The sequence below is a fragment of the Mya arenaria genome, chromosome 3 (genome assembly GCF_026914265.1).
Source record: "Mya arenaria isolate MELC-2E11 chromosome 3, ASM2691426v1".
Lineage (NCBI taxonomy): Eukaryota > Metazoa > Mollusca > Bivalvia > Myida > Myidae > Mya > Mya arenaria.
This window is the reverse complement of record NC_069124.1, coordinates 40,295,349-40,311,184: the sequence shown is the minus strand read 5'-3', so window position 1 is coordinate 40,311,184 and position 15,836 is coordinate 40,295,349. Positions and strand designations below refer to the sequence as shown.

At 33.0% G+C, this 15,836-nt stretch overlaps 2 protein-coding genes across 4 annotated transcripts in view; both read left to right on the top strand.

The window, feature by feature from the left end:
- Nucleotides 1-4,946, top strand: part of LOC128227814 (transient receptor potential cation channel subfamily M member 2-like) — a 50,663-nt gene extending 45,717 nt beyond the window's left edge. Inside the window, exon 36 of the mRNA XM_052938683.1 lies at nucleotides 201-4,946. Within this exon, the coding sequence (XP_052794643.1) occupies nucleotides 201-305 (105 nt within the window). The 3' untranslated portion in view covers nucleotides 306-4,946. The remainder of the gene's footprint in view (nucleotides 1-200) is intronic.
- A 3,397-nt stretch (nucleotides 4,947-8,343) lies between these two features.
- LOC128226664 (transient receptor potential cation channel subfamily M member 2-like) overlaps nucleotides 8,344-15,836 on the top strand; it is an 81,610-nt gene continuing 74,117 nt past the window's right edge. The window contains exon 1 of one of the 3 annotated variants that reach the window (XM_052936636.1): nucleotides 8,344-9,494. The gene's annotated coding sequence lies outside the window, so the exon portion shown is untranslated. Of the gene's footprint in view, nucleotides 9,495-15,580; nucleotides 15,792-15,836 lie in introns of those variants that run through there. The other 2 variants (XM_052936644.1, XM_052936640.1) reach the window with 2 other exon arrangements.

Below are 15,836 nucleotides of genomic sequence, written 5' to 3'. Positions count from 1 at the left end.
ATTATATCTTGACTTTCATTTTTTTAACAAACACTGCCATTTAAAATTCAGAATTTAAGCAATGCTGAAAAAATTCTTAGCAGTTGTGGGTGGGTTTGCTAGCTGGTGCTTATTTTATAAAGTATAAGGGTTTGGTTAGTCATTATTTTAAACATTCTTCATTATCAAATATTATAGCATTTTGATATAATATCTTTCAGGGCCTGTGCGGTAAATGGAAGGAGATCTCACCCAGCCTGACAATGAGCGGCAACGAGACAGTGTTGGTCCAAGAAGCTGCAAGACTGCATGACGCTTATCACTAATATGATGTTGTTGTTTTTTGTGAGAAACATGCTGCTACTTACAATGTTGTATAGTAATGTCGAACATTAAGGCCTTAATACCGTTTGACACATGCAGTAAGGATTGTAAATTCAACCAAAATCATAGTTGATTATCGGCGATTGTTAAAGATGTCATTTTTAACAATCTTCAATTTCAGAACTAAAACAATTATTTAGAACAGATGGGATATTACATAGCAATGATAATCATAATTGTTTCTGTATATAAGTTTCTGTATATAAAAAATGGCCTTTGGTAAGATATCATATCCCTAATTCTTGACAGTCTCCAGTGATTGAGCTGTGAATTTTAAATTTTTGGGTTGAAAAGTCGATTGGATAGTGTCCAATTCATCATCATCCATTTTACTAGACTTAGTATTAAGATGTAGATCTTTCATCCTTTTCACTGTTAGCAATCATCAATCTTTGAAACATAAAATTGATTATCGCCAGTTTCGAAGGAAAAAAAAAGAAAGATTTTTAACAATACTCGATCATCATTCTATCATTACCATATATAATCACTTAAAGGGATTGATGTCTCACTAGCTACTAGCTCACTACAGAAGTTGACCATAGACAGTATGCAGTTATTCTCCTTAAAATATGATGAAAACTATTGTGTGTGTACTATAGATTGTATTCATGGACTTGGAATATATTTTATACGTGTTGTTTCCCTTTGTCCAAGACATAGCCTGGTTTGTATCAATATTTATCCCATTTGTATTATGTACAGTATAATTTGGTACATTTTGTTGTATAGGAACTATGTAGTTAGATAGTGTAGAACTCCGTGTATACTCAGGAATATGAAATTTCATGTTTAGTTTATTCATTTTAGCTTCACTTCATGATGTATTGTTAAGTTTATTCATTCTAGCTTCATTTCATGATGTATTGTTTAGTTTATTCATTCTAGCTTCACTTCATGATGTATTGTTTAGTTTATTCATTCTAGCTTCATTTCATGATGTATTGTTTAATTTATTCATTCTAGCTTCATTTCATGATGTATTGTTTAGTTTATTCATTCTAGCTTCATTTCATGATGTATTGTTTAGTTTATTCATTCTAGCTTCACTTCATGATGTATTGTTTAGTTTATTCATTCTAGCTTCACTTCATGATGTATTGTTTAGTTTATTCATTTTAGCTTCACTTCATGATGTATTGTTTAGTTTATTCATTCTAGCTTCACTTCATGATGTATTGTTTAGTTTATTCATTCTAGCTTCACTTCATGATGTATTGTTTAGTTTATTCATTCTAGCTTCACTTCATGATGTATTGTTAAGTTTATTCATTCTAGCTTCTGCACTTCATGATGTATTGTTTAGTTTATTTGTTCTAGCTTAATGTTATGATATATTTTTAAACACGGACAATTTGGTGGTATCATTTAGATTTAGTTTGGAGTTGTTATATTGAAATTGTTCATGTATTCAAATTTGAACTGTGCTGCTCTTAATACGATAAATTTCAAGTTCAGTTTTACCCATAAAATGTAGATGTCATAGAAAATGATGTACTAGTTTATAGTTTGATTTGTTAGAAAGTAGAAACATACTGAATTAATTTTTGCATATTGCCAGGAGTATTTATACGTTTGAAATTCAACTGTTGAAAATCTTCTATTTAAGGACTGTGTTTAAGTATTGATTTACATTGTTACGTATTTTTGTTGGGTGTAAGATACACTTGTAGTTGTTTTTGTGTGCATTTTTAACAATACACCAATTTTACACCAATTAAAAACGTAAGTATGCTAGTAGAAAAAGTCATAGTGAATGACTTGTGGTTTTTGCATTGATTTTTTGCGTGTCTGTTTTTCAGTAAAAAAATGTATGTATTGTCATAACCTTATATAAATCAGGTTAGTATGTGTTATAAAATTATATACATGATATATTGAAACATATTAAAACACGTTTTAACCTTTGCCATAACTCAAAAATTTATAAGCTGTTCGATACTTTGTACACATTTTGCCATAGACAATTCACACATGTACAGCAAGACCCATATCTGGCTATTTGACTGAAACTTGGTACACATTTTGCCATATACAATTCACACATGTACAGCAAGACCCATAACTCAGGCTTAAATAATTGTGGAGTAAAAAAACAATATCAGACGAGTGTTGGGGTTAGCTCGGCAGCACTCTTGTTTAGGAACATCTTCATACTTCTAGACTTGAGAACCATAAGGTTAGTGCATGCATAGTTTTTTTATCGTGCTAGTAGATCACTTTCATCTATGCCTGTAAAAAAATATACACCTTGCAATTTCACTCTAAGTTACATGTTTTTCAAAAAAAAAGAAAAATATTTGACTGAAGAATGAAACTTTACCATGAATTTACCAGACAGTTTTGTTGTAATAACAACGATTATTCAGAAGGTGCCATATTATTCCTTTTACTCATATTCAGCTTTTTAAAAAAGCCTTTTATAAATTCCGTGTTTTTTTAGACTTTAGTACATTTTTATAAGTTTTTTTTTTTTAATTTGCCTTCATGTGCTTGTTATTGCAAGTGTCTTCTATAAAGGTTGTGACATAAGTGATAGTAAGAGTTACGAAATAGTTATTACTAATAATAGTTGTTACTTTTATTAACAGGTTTTTAAGTGGGTATTTTCAAACTGGGTAAAAAAGAACAATTGCAACGCAACATCTTTAAATATGTAAATAAAAAAGTAGGTACTGTAGATTTTTACTTGCTATTTTGTAATATTAACATGTATGCATTACTTGTATTTTATTATACTTTTTGTCTCTGATAAAATAGTATTTTTTATGATAATGTCTGTTTCATATTTTATTATGTATTTGACACAATAATTGTAATTTTATCATTGTGAAAATCGGCAAAAATGCAGTCCAGTGGAGAATAAGTTACTATTTTGCAAAGTATTATGCCTTATGATGCAGTTGTTGCTATATTGAAAATCATTTCAAAATTATTTCTTTTTCAATTTTGCACATTGTTATCAGTGCTTTTTCAATTTTGCACATTGTTATCAGTGCTTTTTCAATTTGATACTGATTAAGTTTAAAACTCCAAGGGTCTTATTTTGGTGCGGATGTCTCAACATAATTGTGAATATTTTACCTCTCCCACATATAATTTTTTCATCTGATGCTTGCCAACTGATAAAAGTAAAGGAAATGCAATATCAGTGGACAGTTATTCTTTGTTTTACGAGTGGGCAAGCAAAAAAGGCATTATTGGATACTTATCTACCTTGATATATAATGTCTGAAATGTTTGTTATTAAATTTTTTGCATTTTTGTTTAACTTATAGGGCTTTTAGTAAGTTTTAATGAGTTGAAATTTAAAATGGTTTATGAATTATGAATAGCCAGAAAGGTAATATTGAACACTTATCTACCTCTGTTTACATAACTCCTGAAATGTTTGTTATTAATTTTTTACATTTTTGTTTTACTCCGTGGGTTTTTTGTAAGTTTTAATGACTATTTAAGTGGTTTATGAATTATCATTTCATTATGGGTTTGTGATTTGTTCAAATATAAATGGTCTTTGTTACCAAATTTATCATCATCATATCCATTATATTACAATTTTATATTCCCCATTAATTCAAATTGTATTTTCCCATGTGTTGAAAGGTAATTTAATTAGTTTACTACCAGCATGGCCCCTATTGATTCTGAGGTCAGTAGGTCATAGGACAATAACTGATGGATTTTTTTCTAATAACACTTTGATTGATTGATCTTCCACACGTTTCTGACACTGCAACACTCAGGGGCATAATGTTTGACAAAGATATATTGTTTAAAAAAAAAAAGAAGTCAATACAGAATAGAGACTGACCATTTATAAGGAATAAACTATAAAACTTGTTCATGTCTGTTTTCGGAACATAATTTGAGTACAGAATTTGCTACTTTTTTATAATATTATGATGTATGAGTACAGTGACCACATCACAGTCTGCTTCAACCTATATGTTTATCTTTGTAGGGAAATGTGGCATACGTTAATTGTTCAATGAAAAAAAATTGGTTTGGTATATACCCATGTGTACACTGGATCTCATGTTGTTAAGATATATATATTTGTTGTAATGAAACAAAACCATCATTATATTGTGTATTTGAATCAATATATTATAAATTCTTTGTATAGATTAGCATGTCTGTTTTTGAAAAGTCAAAATAGTGTAAATTGTTGGCATTTAAAGCCAGAGGTGTTGGCAAAAACTTAAATCCTTTGCTACATCTCAATAACAGTTTCAATGAACTGTATTCACATGAAGCCTATCAGATGTACACAAATAACCAACACAATCTATACAGGTCTAGCAGGGCCCATAACTCTGGCTTAAACATTTGTGGAGTATAATCTCTTGACTCACGGGGGAAAAACAGACAAGCATAGGTGTTGTGTTGCGGTGCTCTTGTTAAGATGATTAATATTCATGATTACTCCATGTACTTCATAGTAGTATTTTTACATGGAGAGTTGACATTTAAAATTTTGATTACCCTGTATGTGCTAATTTTATTCCAACACTTAATTATTTTAATGTCTTGAAACATTTTTGCAACAAAGATTTGGGTAAATAAATCGGACAAAAGTTCATGTTTATTGTTTGTGTACACCTCCCTGAAATATGAAGCATGACAAAGAATCATTGAGTTTGCCTTTTATCTCAGTTGTGCTTAACATGAAATGAGAGCTCAACATGCTCTTTATGAGCTGTTTTTCATTGGTCGTTGTCAGTCGTGCATTGTCAACTGTTTGCTTAGTGAGACTCTAGCAGGTACATTTTTTACCCAATCTTCATGGTATTTGGAAAAAATTCAAATATAGGTCATGTTGTCTCATAAACTAGTGAAAATCGTAGAAATTTTTGCACTCAAGATGCCACATTTACTACTTATTTTTTATCCCTCATGAGACTTGTTTATTTGTTTTATCTCTGTGATGTTCAGTTTGAATATGAGTCATATCAAGTGAAAATGTAGATCAAAGTGAAATGTTAAATAGTTTGTTTACACTAGAGATGACATATTTCAAACCTCCAGGAAATTTGGTCGGAAGTCGGGTTTAATTAAGGGTCATATCTGGTCAAATGCCATAAGGTAAAATGTTTAAATAAAGAACTGTCATACAGGTCTATATACATGCATAAATAAAAGAAAATATGCAAAATAAGATGAAAGCATGAAATATTTCAAAGAAACAACAGAATGAACCTTTATGAAACAGAAATTGCTTGTGTACCGAAGCAATAATTCATTCAGTCTCGACCCAGGACTGTTTAAACCAAATTGACTCCCTTAAGTTATGCACTATTTTTTACAAGGAGAGAACATATAATAATCATTTAAAATTAATAAAGACAAAAACTCGTACCAAACAGTCAACACACAGACTGCAGTACACATGTACATGTAGAGGGGACTAATAAGATTTTTTGTACTCTCAGACAGTAGTTAATTTCTGACCAGCTCCTTGTTAACCCCCTTGTCATTTTCTTGTCTAACTCTAAGGAACCTAGTGAACAAGCAGTAGTTTTGACATTTTTATGTTTCCCTGTAACCTTTTTTGTCCACAAGTCTGCCAATACCAAAAATCGTAATAGGCATCCGTATTTACATATATATGGAATACTAATAGATTTTTAACAAAGCCCTTGAGCAATGCTTTCAATGCTCTTAGCAAATTGACAACAAACACGCGAAGCTTTTCGGATCGTTAATAGTCTCATTATCGTACATACGACGTCAGAGAATGCAAGACTAGAGCCTATATGCCGATTTGAATGAATTACGGACACTACGGACCATGGATATTACGGACCAGACATTACGGACCAGATTTAGGGACACTACGGACCAGATTTAGGGACATTACGGACCATGTTCGGAATCTTACGGACCATGATTTAAACATTATTTTTTTAAATTATTCACTCATTAGTTTTTAATTTGTTAATAAATACTTGAATATGAGTGCTCAGTATGACGTTATATCTTCCATATAACTGTGAAAAATCCCGTGAAGTTCGAAAAGATCAATGGTTCAATATAAAATCTTGTGAAATTCCAAAAGGTGTAAAAGACCTATGTATTTATAACAATTATTTGAAAAATAATGAACAAAATTTGAAAGATTGGCAGTAAAATCAGTTAAAAGCAACAGAAGAAATATTTTCAAAAACAGTTTATTTCCCAAAATAAATCGAGCAGAAATATTTTCCAAAACAGTTTATTTCCCAAAATAAATCGAGCACATATAAGAACATATCAGTGTTTGTTGCAATTCTTGCAAACTGATGTTTAAAACTGGCAATTTCTGTTGCCTTAATTAGTGTTTATTAGTTATAATTGTACCCGTAATTATCGGCGGTATATTACAAAAGAAACAAACATTATACTGACAACCTTTAATTGGCAATCATAAATGTGTGAAAACCCATTCTGACTGCGCACTTTCACTGAACCTTTCAATTAAAACAGATGAAACGGAAAACAAACAAATATGACGATCGAAAGTTTATTTCAGAAAGCAATCGATCACATATGAAAACATTAATATTCACATTAACAATTATAAGATAAACACATATTTCGTTCGTTATTATTCACATTATTATAATATTTTATAAAAATTAATTGATGTTTAACATTGGAATTTCATGGGATTTTTCAGTTACATTAAAGATAATTGTCATACTGAGCAATTATATTAAAGTATTTATTAACAAATTTAAGACCAATGAGTGAATAAATTAAAAAAAAATGTTTAAAAACATTATAAATCATGGTCCGTAAGTTTTTGAAGATGGTCCGTAATGTCCCTAAATCTGGTCCGTAATTTCCCTAAATCTGGTTCGTAATGTCTGGTCCGTAATGTCCATGGTCCGTAGTGTCCGTGACCCATTTGAATAACCTGTGGGTACCGTTTTATTTAGTAAAAAATATGGTCTAACGTAGCCTATTAACTATTTGAAAAACTGTTGTTTGCTCCTTGCTTGAATGCAGAAACAAATTGAGCTGTTTTAACACAAGGGACAGCATGGACGGAGTGACTGGACATCATACAGAATTTGCAGATGATGCCAGCATATGGAACAGTGACAAGTCAATTGAAAATGCCATTGAAAAAACAAATGAAGATCTTCATAAGATCAATATATGGTGTGATCAATGGAACATGAGCATAGCCTCTGAAAAAACTAAGGCAATCCTATTCAAAACTGACATTGAACCCTTTAAGAAGTTGGTATACAATAATATTCCCATTGAGCTGGTTCAAAACAAAAAATTGCTAGGGGTAACCATAGACAACAACTTGTCATTCAACACCCACATTCATGAGAAGTCACTGGCTACAGAGCACTAAAATGACTTGATTGTTTCACAAGTAAATACAGAGGTTGCACACAGACTACATATATGAAACTCTACAAAGCCTTGGTCTTGCCAATTTTGGACTTTGGCTTACCTGTACTGGTCACTCAAACTGACCAATGCATACGCGCATTTGAACCGGTCCAACGCAGCGCCATGTTAAAAGCTAGTGGATGTTTACCAAGTACAAGCACAGAATCATTGGAACTATTAACAAATACCCTATCAATGAACAGTCACATTAAGTTGAGACAAGCAGAGGAACTGGTCAGAATTGTAGCCAAAAGAGATGAAGATCCACTGAAAGCAGACTTTAACAAGTGGATGTCAAATAGGTCAAGTCTTAGAGGGAAACCTACAACATTTGCGCTTCTAATGTGCCGCTACACAGAACTCAAAGACAAAATCAAGCTAGAAAATATAGAGAAGGAATTTGAGTACAACGTGAAGTACATTGGTCTTTCTAGGACACGCGAAAAGGTTAACTTCGAACAATTCACTGTGGATAAGGAAACCCAGACAGCAAATATAGCACACATACTAGATGCTACATCTGGAGGAGACATCCTAGTGTTTACAGACGGCTCTTCACTGGGTAACCCAGGCCCTACCGGTGCGGGTGCTGCCATCTATCTTGAAGGATACAAGACAAATCCAGTTTTGTTAAATAAGGGCGTGTCAAAACTTGGCAACAACTTTTCTGGCGAAATGGCGGGTATTGAACTTTCACTGGACTTCCTAACAGCTACAACACCACAAAGAAAAAACATTCACATATTCACAGACTGCCAGGGAGCAATATCAACAGCATTTTCAAGAGAGATTCCCAAGAACAAAATTGAAACCGTTTTTAACATTAAAACATCTGTAACAAGTTTAGAGGACAATGGTAATACACTCCATGTGCACTGGATACCTGGCCATAAAAACATAGAGGGAAATGAGCTGGCTGACGAGCAGGCAAAAAAAGGGGCTAAGAAGGCAGCAGAATTTGATGAAGCAGAATTCGATGATGAAAAGAAAGATGCAGGTGAAGTCATGCAAATGATGAAAAGAAAAGCAATTAATGAAAAATGGTCAGCCCAATACCGTAACTCTGAGAGGTCTTCCGCCATACATGACATCTTTGTCACACCCGGGGTAAGAAACTGCGTTGGTGAAAAGAAAAGAAAATGTTTCAGCCAAATCAACCAACTCCTAAGTGGTCACACCCGGTTGAAAGATCACTGGGCAAAACAGACACCAGACCAAACAGACAACTGTTGCAGTGTCTGCCAAGTTCCTGAAACCATAGACCACTTCTTATTCCACTGTAAAAAGTATGATGAAGCTAGAAGAGGACTGGAAGAAAGAACTATGCAAATACTATACAGATATTGCATACCCAAAGTAGCAATTACGTTGGGGTTATTAGCGGGTGAAATAGAAGAAATAACGAATACCTGTGCGAAAGAAGAACTGATGGATTCATTAAGCTTATATCTGTCAGAAACAAACAGGCTATAAATATTTAATTTTATAAAAAATAACAAAAAATAATTCCTTTTTAAAAAACACACAACTTTCCAAAATTCGATGAGTCCAAAAAAAAAAAAAAAAAAGTAACAAGAGTTCAAGTACATAGAATAAAGCACTAAGATGATATCGGCAAAAATATTCGATATAGTACATCGAGACCATAGGCGACGACGACGCCATAATTCGACAAACAACAACAACAACAACAACATTTTATTCATTCAAAAGGATATCGAGAGACTATATAAAGTGTAAGTAGTTTATGAAAATTATTATCTTAAAATGATTTAGTTTCGAAATAATGTATACAAAAACAGTTGTCACAAATACAAAGGCGAAAACTATGCATTAATAATACATGCCTATTTTTCGGATATACATTATTCGGATTGTGGAGTATGCATATTGGTAAATACACCTACTGTCCGTTTCCCGGATCTTTGCTTTCGCGGCCAACACAATAAATTTATCGATTGTATGCGTTCCACAGAGTGGGTTTACGTCCCCTGGAGTGCAGATTATTCTTTATTTCTTTGCAGACACTTGATATATGAATCCATGCTAATTAAATTTAATTTTCAGATCGACTTAGGCCAAATAAAAAAATAGGTCTGTTTCAGGTTACCCAACCGACCCTGTTTTTTCCCGCCGACCCTAACCTATTTTTCCCTGAAAAAAAAATGTGATTTGGGTACGAAAAGCATTTGTTACGAAATGTATGTACGTAAAGTTGACAATATTAGAGTTGGATTTCTGAATGTATTTACCGTACTTCACCTAAGAGTTCGGACACCTTAAAATAATTAATTTTTTGCTCTCCGAATTCATAGAAAATAACCATTTTTACATTTTATCAACATGTATGGTAAACCTGCCTGTTTTCTTCATGTCTGCATTTTACCACTTATTAATTTATCCGTAGTTATCAATGGTTATTACGCCTATAAGTGTAACTCCTTCATCAAGTTAATTTAAATCCCATTCAACACCATTTTATACATGCATTGAAATGAATAAACACCTTTTATCGGCTTCAGATCAAACAGTCACTTTGTGTGACGTCACATAACTCTCAGTTATACCCACGAGGATCTCATGGAGAGCATGGATATTGTTATGCAGGATTAATGTGTCTGGGTGGTGTTTTCAATTGTAACTTAAGTATTGCATTTCTAACTTTAATTCATCACATTAAATAGTTACCTGTATCATTGAATGTGTTGACTTTTATTGTTCTATTGATGTTTCAATGAGTATTACTGTACGATTATTGCTTCATAAAGTCTATATTAAAAGTGTGGTACAAGTTTCAAAGTTTATTGGCGGATCGTTTTACAAACATGTCATGTCTGTGTTTTCTTAATCTCTTGATTGCCCTTGTTGTTTCTTTAATCCTCCATTAAATACATCACACATCCTTTTCAACAGGCAATAAATCGTTTAGGATGGGTAGTAACTAACTAACTGGTCACAGTTATACAGTTAGGTAATCTAGCCAGGAATTGTAATGATAAAGATCAATAATTTTTGTCTGTGAGACTTATTTACTGTAAAAGTTACAATCGATGTCCTTTGAGTGTCCGAAAATTAGGTACCTAAAATAAATTATTTTTGAAAATAATAATGGATGTCCGAATTTTTAGATTGTCCGAACTCTAAGGTGAATTACGGGTAGTTTGTGCTTGTGTGGCAGGTATATTTCAATTCTTGAACTATATTATCTTGTCAGATACAAATGTGTCAGATTCTGACTTTCGGATTGATATGTCAGACTTAAGTGTGCAATTTTGGCAATAAAACCTGCATGTTACTTGTTCTTCAAACCTGAACCCCCAGGTCCTCTTGACAGCATTGAGGTTTCCTTGGCTGATGGCTTATATGGTAAATTTGCTGTCCCACTCTTCATGTAATTATGTTACAGGGAGGTTAGCATTCTACAGAGGGTGATTGAAAGCAAAAGGGTGCATAGAGAAAAGTAAAACCATTCCTGGAAAGTCTTAAATAATAGCAGAGTGGTGTACCATAACTTAGTTGAAATCCAACCATCATTGTCAAAGTATTTAACCAGACAAATAAAGAATGTTTCCTTTGAAGCATGGAACATGTTTAAAAACTACTGATAAACCTGAAAATTGATGACTTTTATTTCTGTTACTTCTGAGTCAACAGTTACTGAAATCAATATATCCAAAAAAAATATAAAAAAATAAATAAAAAAATATTCCGACCTACCAACCCTATTTTTTTTGGCAGCGTTACCTGAAACGCACCTATTTTTTGTGTCACCTGAAAAGACGACATATAGGGGTTACTTTTGTCGGCGGCGGTGGCGGTGGCGGCGTCCGCGTCCCATTTTCGCTTGTCCGGGGTATATCTCCTAAACTATTAGTGGTATCAACTTGAAACTTCATATTTAGATAGATCTAATTGAGGGCAAGTGCAGTGCACAAGAACTGTTACTCTTGCTTCCATATTTTTAGAGTTATTGCCCTTTGTTATTTTTCATGCTTAAAGTTTTGTCCGGGGCATATCTTGTAGAATATAAGAGTTATCAACTTGAAACTTCATATGTAGATAGATCTCATGGAGGGCAAGTGCAGTGCACAATAACAGTAACTCTTGCTTTCTTAGTTTTAAAATTATTGCCCTTTGTTAATTTTCATGCTTAAAGTTTTGTCCGGGGCATATCTTGAAGAATATAAGAGGTATCAACTTGAAACTTCATAGCTAGATAGATCTCATTGAGGGCAAGTGCAGTGCACAATAACAGTAACTCTTGCTTTCTTACTTTTAAAGTTATTGCCCTTTGTTAATTTTCATGCTTAAAGTTTTGTCCGGGGCATATCTTGAAGAATATAAGAGGTATCAACTTGAAACTTCATAGCTAGATATATCTCATTGAGGGCAAGTGCAGTGCACAATAACAGTAACTCTTGCTTTCTTAGTTCTGAAGTTATTGCCCTTTGTTAATTTTCATGCTTAAAGTTTTGTCCGGGGCATATCTTGAAGAATATAAGAGGTATCAACTTGAAACTTCATAGCTAGATATATCTCATTGAGGGCAAGTGCAGTGTACAAGAACCGTTACTCTTGCTGCCCTATTTTTAGAGTTATTGCCCTTTGTTAATTTTCTTGCTTAGGTTTTGTCTGTGGCATATCTCGTAAACTATAGGAGGTTTCAACCTGAAACTTATTCCGTAGGTATATCTGATTGAGGGTTCAAATGTCACCTACACTTGAAAGTTAAATGGCAACATCATTGTCTATAAATGAATAAAATGCCAATCTAACAGCTATAATGTCGACAGTAAATAATTCGTCAGGCGACACATCCGACTCGCGGAGTTCTAGTTTTATTTGGCCTTACGAGGGAATATTTGGTAAAGTTTACAAAATTGCTATTTGCATGAAGTTAGCTCACCACAACAAATGCATTCATATATGCCCATACATTTCACAATGTGACATTTGCTCTTGTTGACAAATTGTTTGATCGTACCATGACTTTATAATTTCATATAGCATAATGCACCAGTCAATTGTAACCATGCCCCCCCCCCCCCACAAGTCCGGGGTATACCGGGGATAGCCGGGGAAATGGGCCGTGTTTTTACCTTTCAGGTGGCCCCGCAGTGCCAGGGGAATGCATGGTTTTGTCTTCCCACAAAATATAGCAGGGAATGGGCCTTTCCTAGGGTCCCTGGGGTGCGGGGCATTTGGCAGAGAATTTACCATCCGTTCGTCTCCGCTGGGGGGGATTTTACCCGGGGATGGCTGGACTCAAAGTCAAAGTCCCTGGTATTCCCCGGACCTGGGGGGGGGGGGCCTAAAACACTTATATAAACACTACACCCAAACAGGCTATGTTACTATTTAGGGATCTTTTGAAATCACAATTGAAAGTGAATGGGGTCCATGTTTAAAGTTCACAACGCATGGTTGAAGGCCTTCTTGACTTGTTTTCTGTCAACATCGCTACCTATATTAACCACCAATAATAATTTATATATATAATTATATGCTACATTGTATTAATCATGCGTATGAAGTCAGAGGTCATGGCTTGGAATCATGTAAAATTTGGGCTGTTTTACAATGAAATTCAATGTTTATTTCTAACAAGTCTAGATAATATTTATTTAGATTACAAATAATTGGCTGGTAAGAACTTTATGGAACTACCAATGAAATTAAGGATAAAAACAACAAATTTTTGAACAAGAAATAATTATTTCTTGCTAATCTCATCAGACGCAGAGTTCCGCTGTGAGGTCATAAAATCAGACGATTTCTAAGTTAAGGTTCATGTTGACATCTGTGACAAACAAGCAATTCAGAGGAACTCATCTAGGATTTTCAGGGAGTGAAATAGTTTTACCCTCATAAGAAACCCTTCACCATCAGCTTTATCCCTTGGAGTGAGCGAGGAAAGTGGGTAAATCTCATTAAATGTACTATAGATCATCAGTTGAAAATGGCTGGTGAAACAATGGGTACTTTAAATATAAAAAAGCACAAACTTATAGAAAGTGGATACTGAATGTACAAATGTATTATATTTTTGATTTTAATGATAAAGATACTAGCTGACATGTACCTATGTACATTGACATTGAAGTCCAAGCTTCTTAGACTTTACTTCCTGTTTGGCTTTTGTCAAGTCTAAGACTGATGCTCTTTAAAGATAAATACATCATTTGTGTCCAGATTTTGCACAACATTGTAATAGAAGACTACAGATATTCTTCATAAAAAAAACCCCTAATAGAAGACTACAGATATTCTTCATAAAAAAAACCCCATTTACGGGAAAGATAACCGTGTAAACTAAGCATCAGACTTGGATAAAGTTAAAAAGTCGCTATGTATATTTGTCCTTTAAAGCTTTATTAGCCTGATTTGTATCTGTAAAACAATTTTCAAAAAAAAGGTGGAGTAAATCTGTCAAACAAAATCTCAGTTAAGAAGAAGTCTACCATTTCACATGACTGCATAGTAATGCACCTGCAATAAGTACACAGAAGCATACCCTCATAATATACAGAAGTTTACTAGAAAACATTTGATATTAATGTGTTATAACAAGTGAATTTGTTACTAAACGGCATCTAATATTTTCAATATAGTTATAGGTATTCTTGAAAAAGCGCCAGTCTATGATTTAAATCCAAACTAAGATATACACATGTATTAATTTGCATATATAAAAACAAAAATCTGAAAAAAGCTTACATGTTTTATAATTTTATAAAAATCATTATTGAAGTTGGTGCATCTTTGCTGTGTTTTATATCCAAAACAATTATAATTATTATTTCCCTATATTAATTTCTATGTTCCAAATTTAAGTTATTTTGATTGGTTTGTTGTTGTTTTTTGCTTAAAGAAATATGTTTAACAGTGGTCGACTGTAATCATACATGTACTTTCCAGAGATCCTGAAGGGACTCCACAAGTTGAAATCAAGTTCTGGCTTCCATAACTTTAATGTTGATATTTTTTTTTATGTTTACAACACATTAAATTTATGGCGTAACCCCCATAGTTAAGTCAACCAGAATCAATTGAGTGTGATGATGCAATGCAATCACATGACCATGATGACGTCGATGGATTCTATTTATAGTATCGGATTCACATTGTTCATTTAGTTGAATCCAATTGCAGTAAGGCTGAAAATACAAACAAATATGACGATCGAAAGTTTATTTCAGAAAGCAATCGATCACATATGAAAACATTAATATTCACATTAACAATTATAAGATAAACACATATTTTGTTCGTTATTATTCACATTATTATGATATTTTATTAAAAATACATTGATGTTTAACATTGGAATTTCATGGGATTTTTCAGTTACATTAAAGATAATTGTCATACTGAGCAATTATATTAAAGTACTTATTAACAAATTTAAGACCAATGAGTGAATAAATTAAAAAAAAAATGTTTAATAACATTATAAATCATGGTCCGTAAGTTTTTGAAGATGGTCCGTTATGTCCCTAAATCTGGTCCGTAATGTCCCTAAGTCTGGTCCGTAATGTCCATGGTCCGTAGTGTCCGTGACCCATTTATAGTATCAGATTCACAATGTTCATTTAGTTGAATTGCAGTAAGGCTGAAAATACCTTTTGATAAGTAAAAACAATTGATTTAATCCAAAAAAAATATTAGTTATTTGCTATTTATTCAAAACAGAAAAAATAACAGCAAAATAAACACTACATTTGTGAGGTCAAATGTAGGTCACATGGGTATTTTCTGAAAATCTTGGTGTCACGTGATTAAATTTGAACACAACTATGACCTAGTTAATGAATGCTTATAATCGGATTTATTTAAATGATAAATTAACTATCTATAAAGCGTTTTTTGGTTTGAAAATGTGTTTATGAACTACATTTTACTTCATTTACCTGAGGATATAGTTATTTTGTCTGTACAATGCATACAAGTGAAATAACAGCGTGACATAAAAATGTCACGAATTCTGGTAGGGTTTGGATACGGCGTTCTCTTCAGCTAACGCGTCCAAAAAGGTAATATATAACGTGTTCGCTGAAGTTCTTAAGCTAGTTGAAATC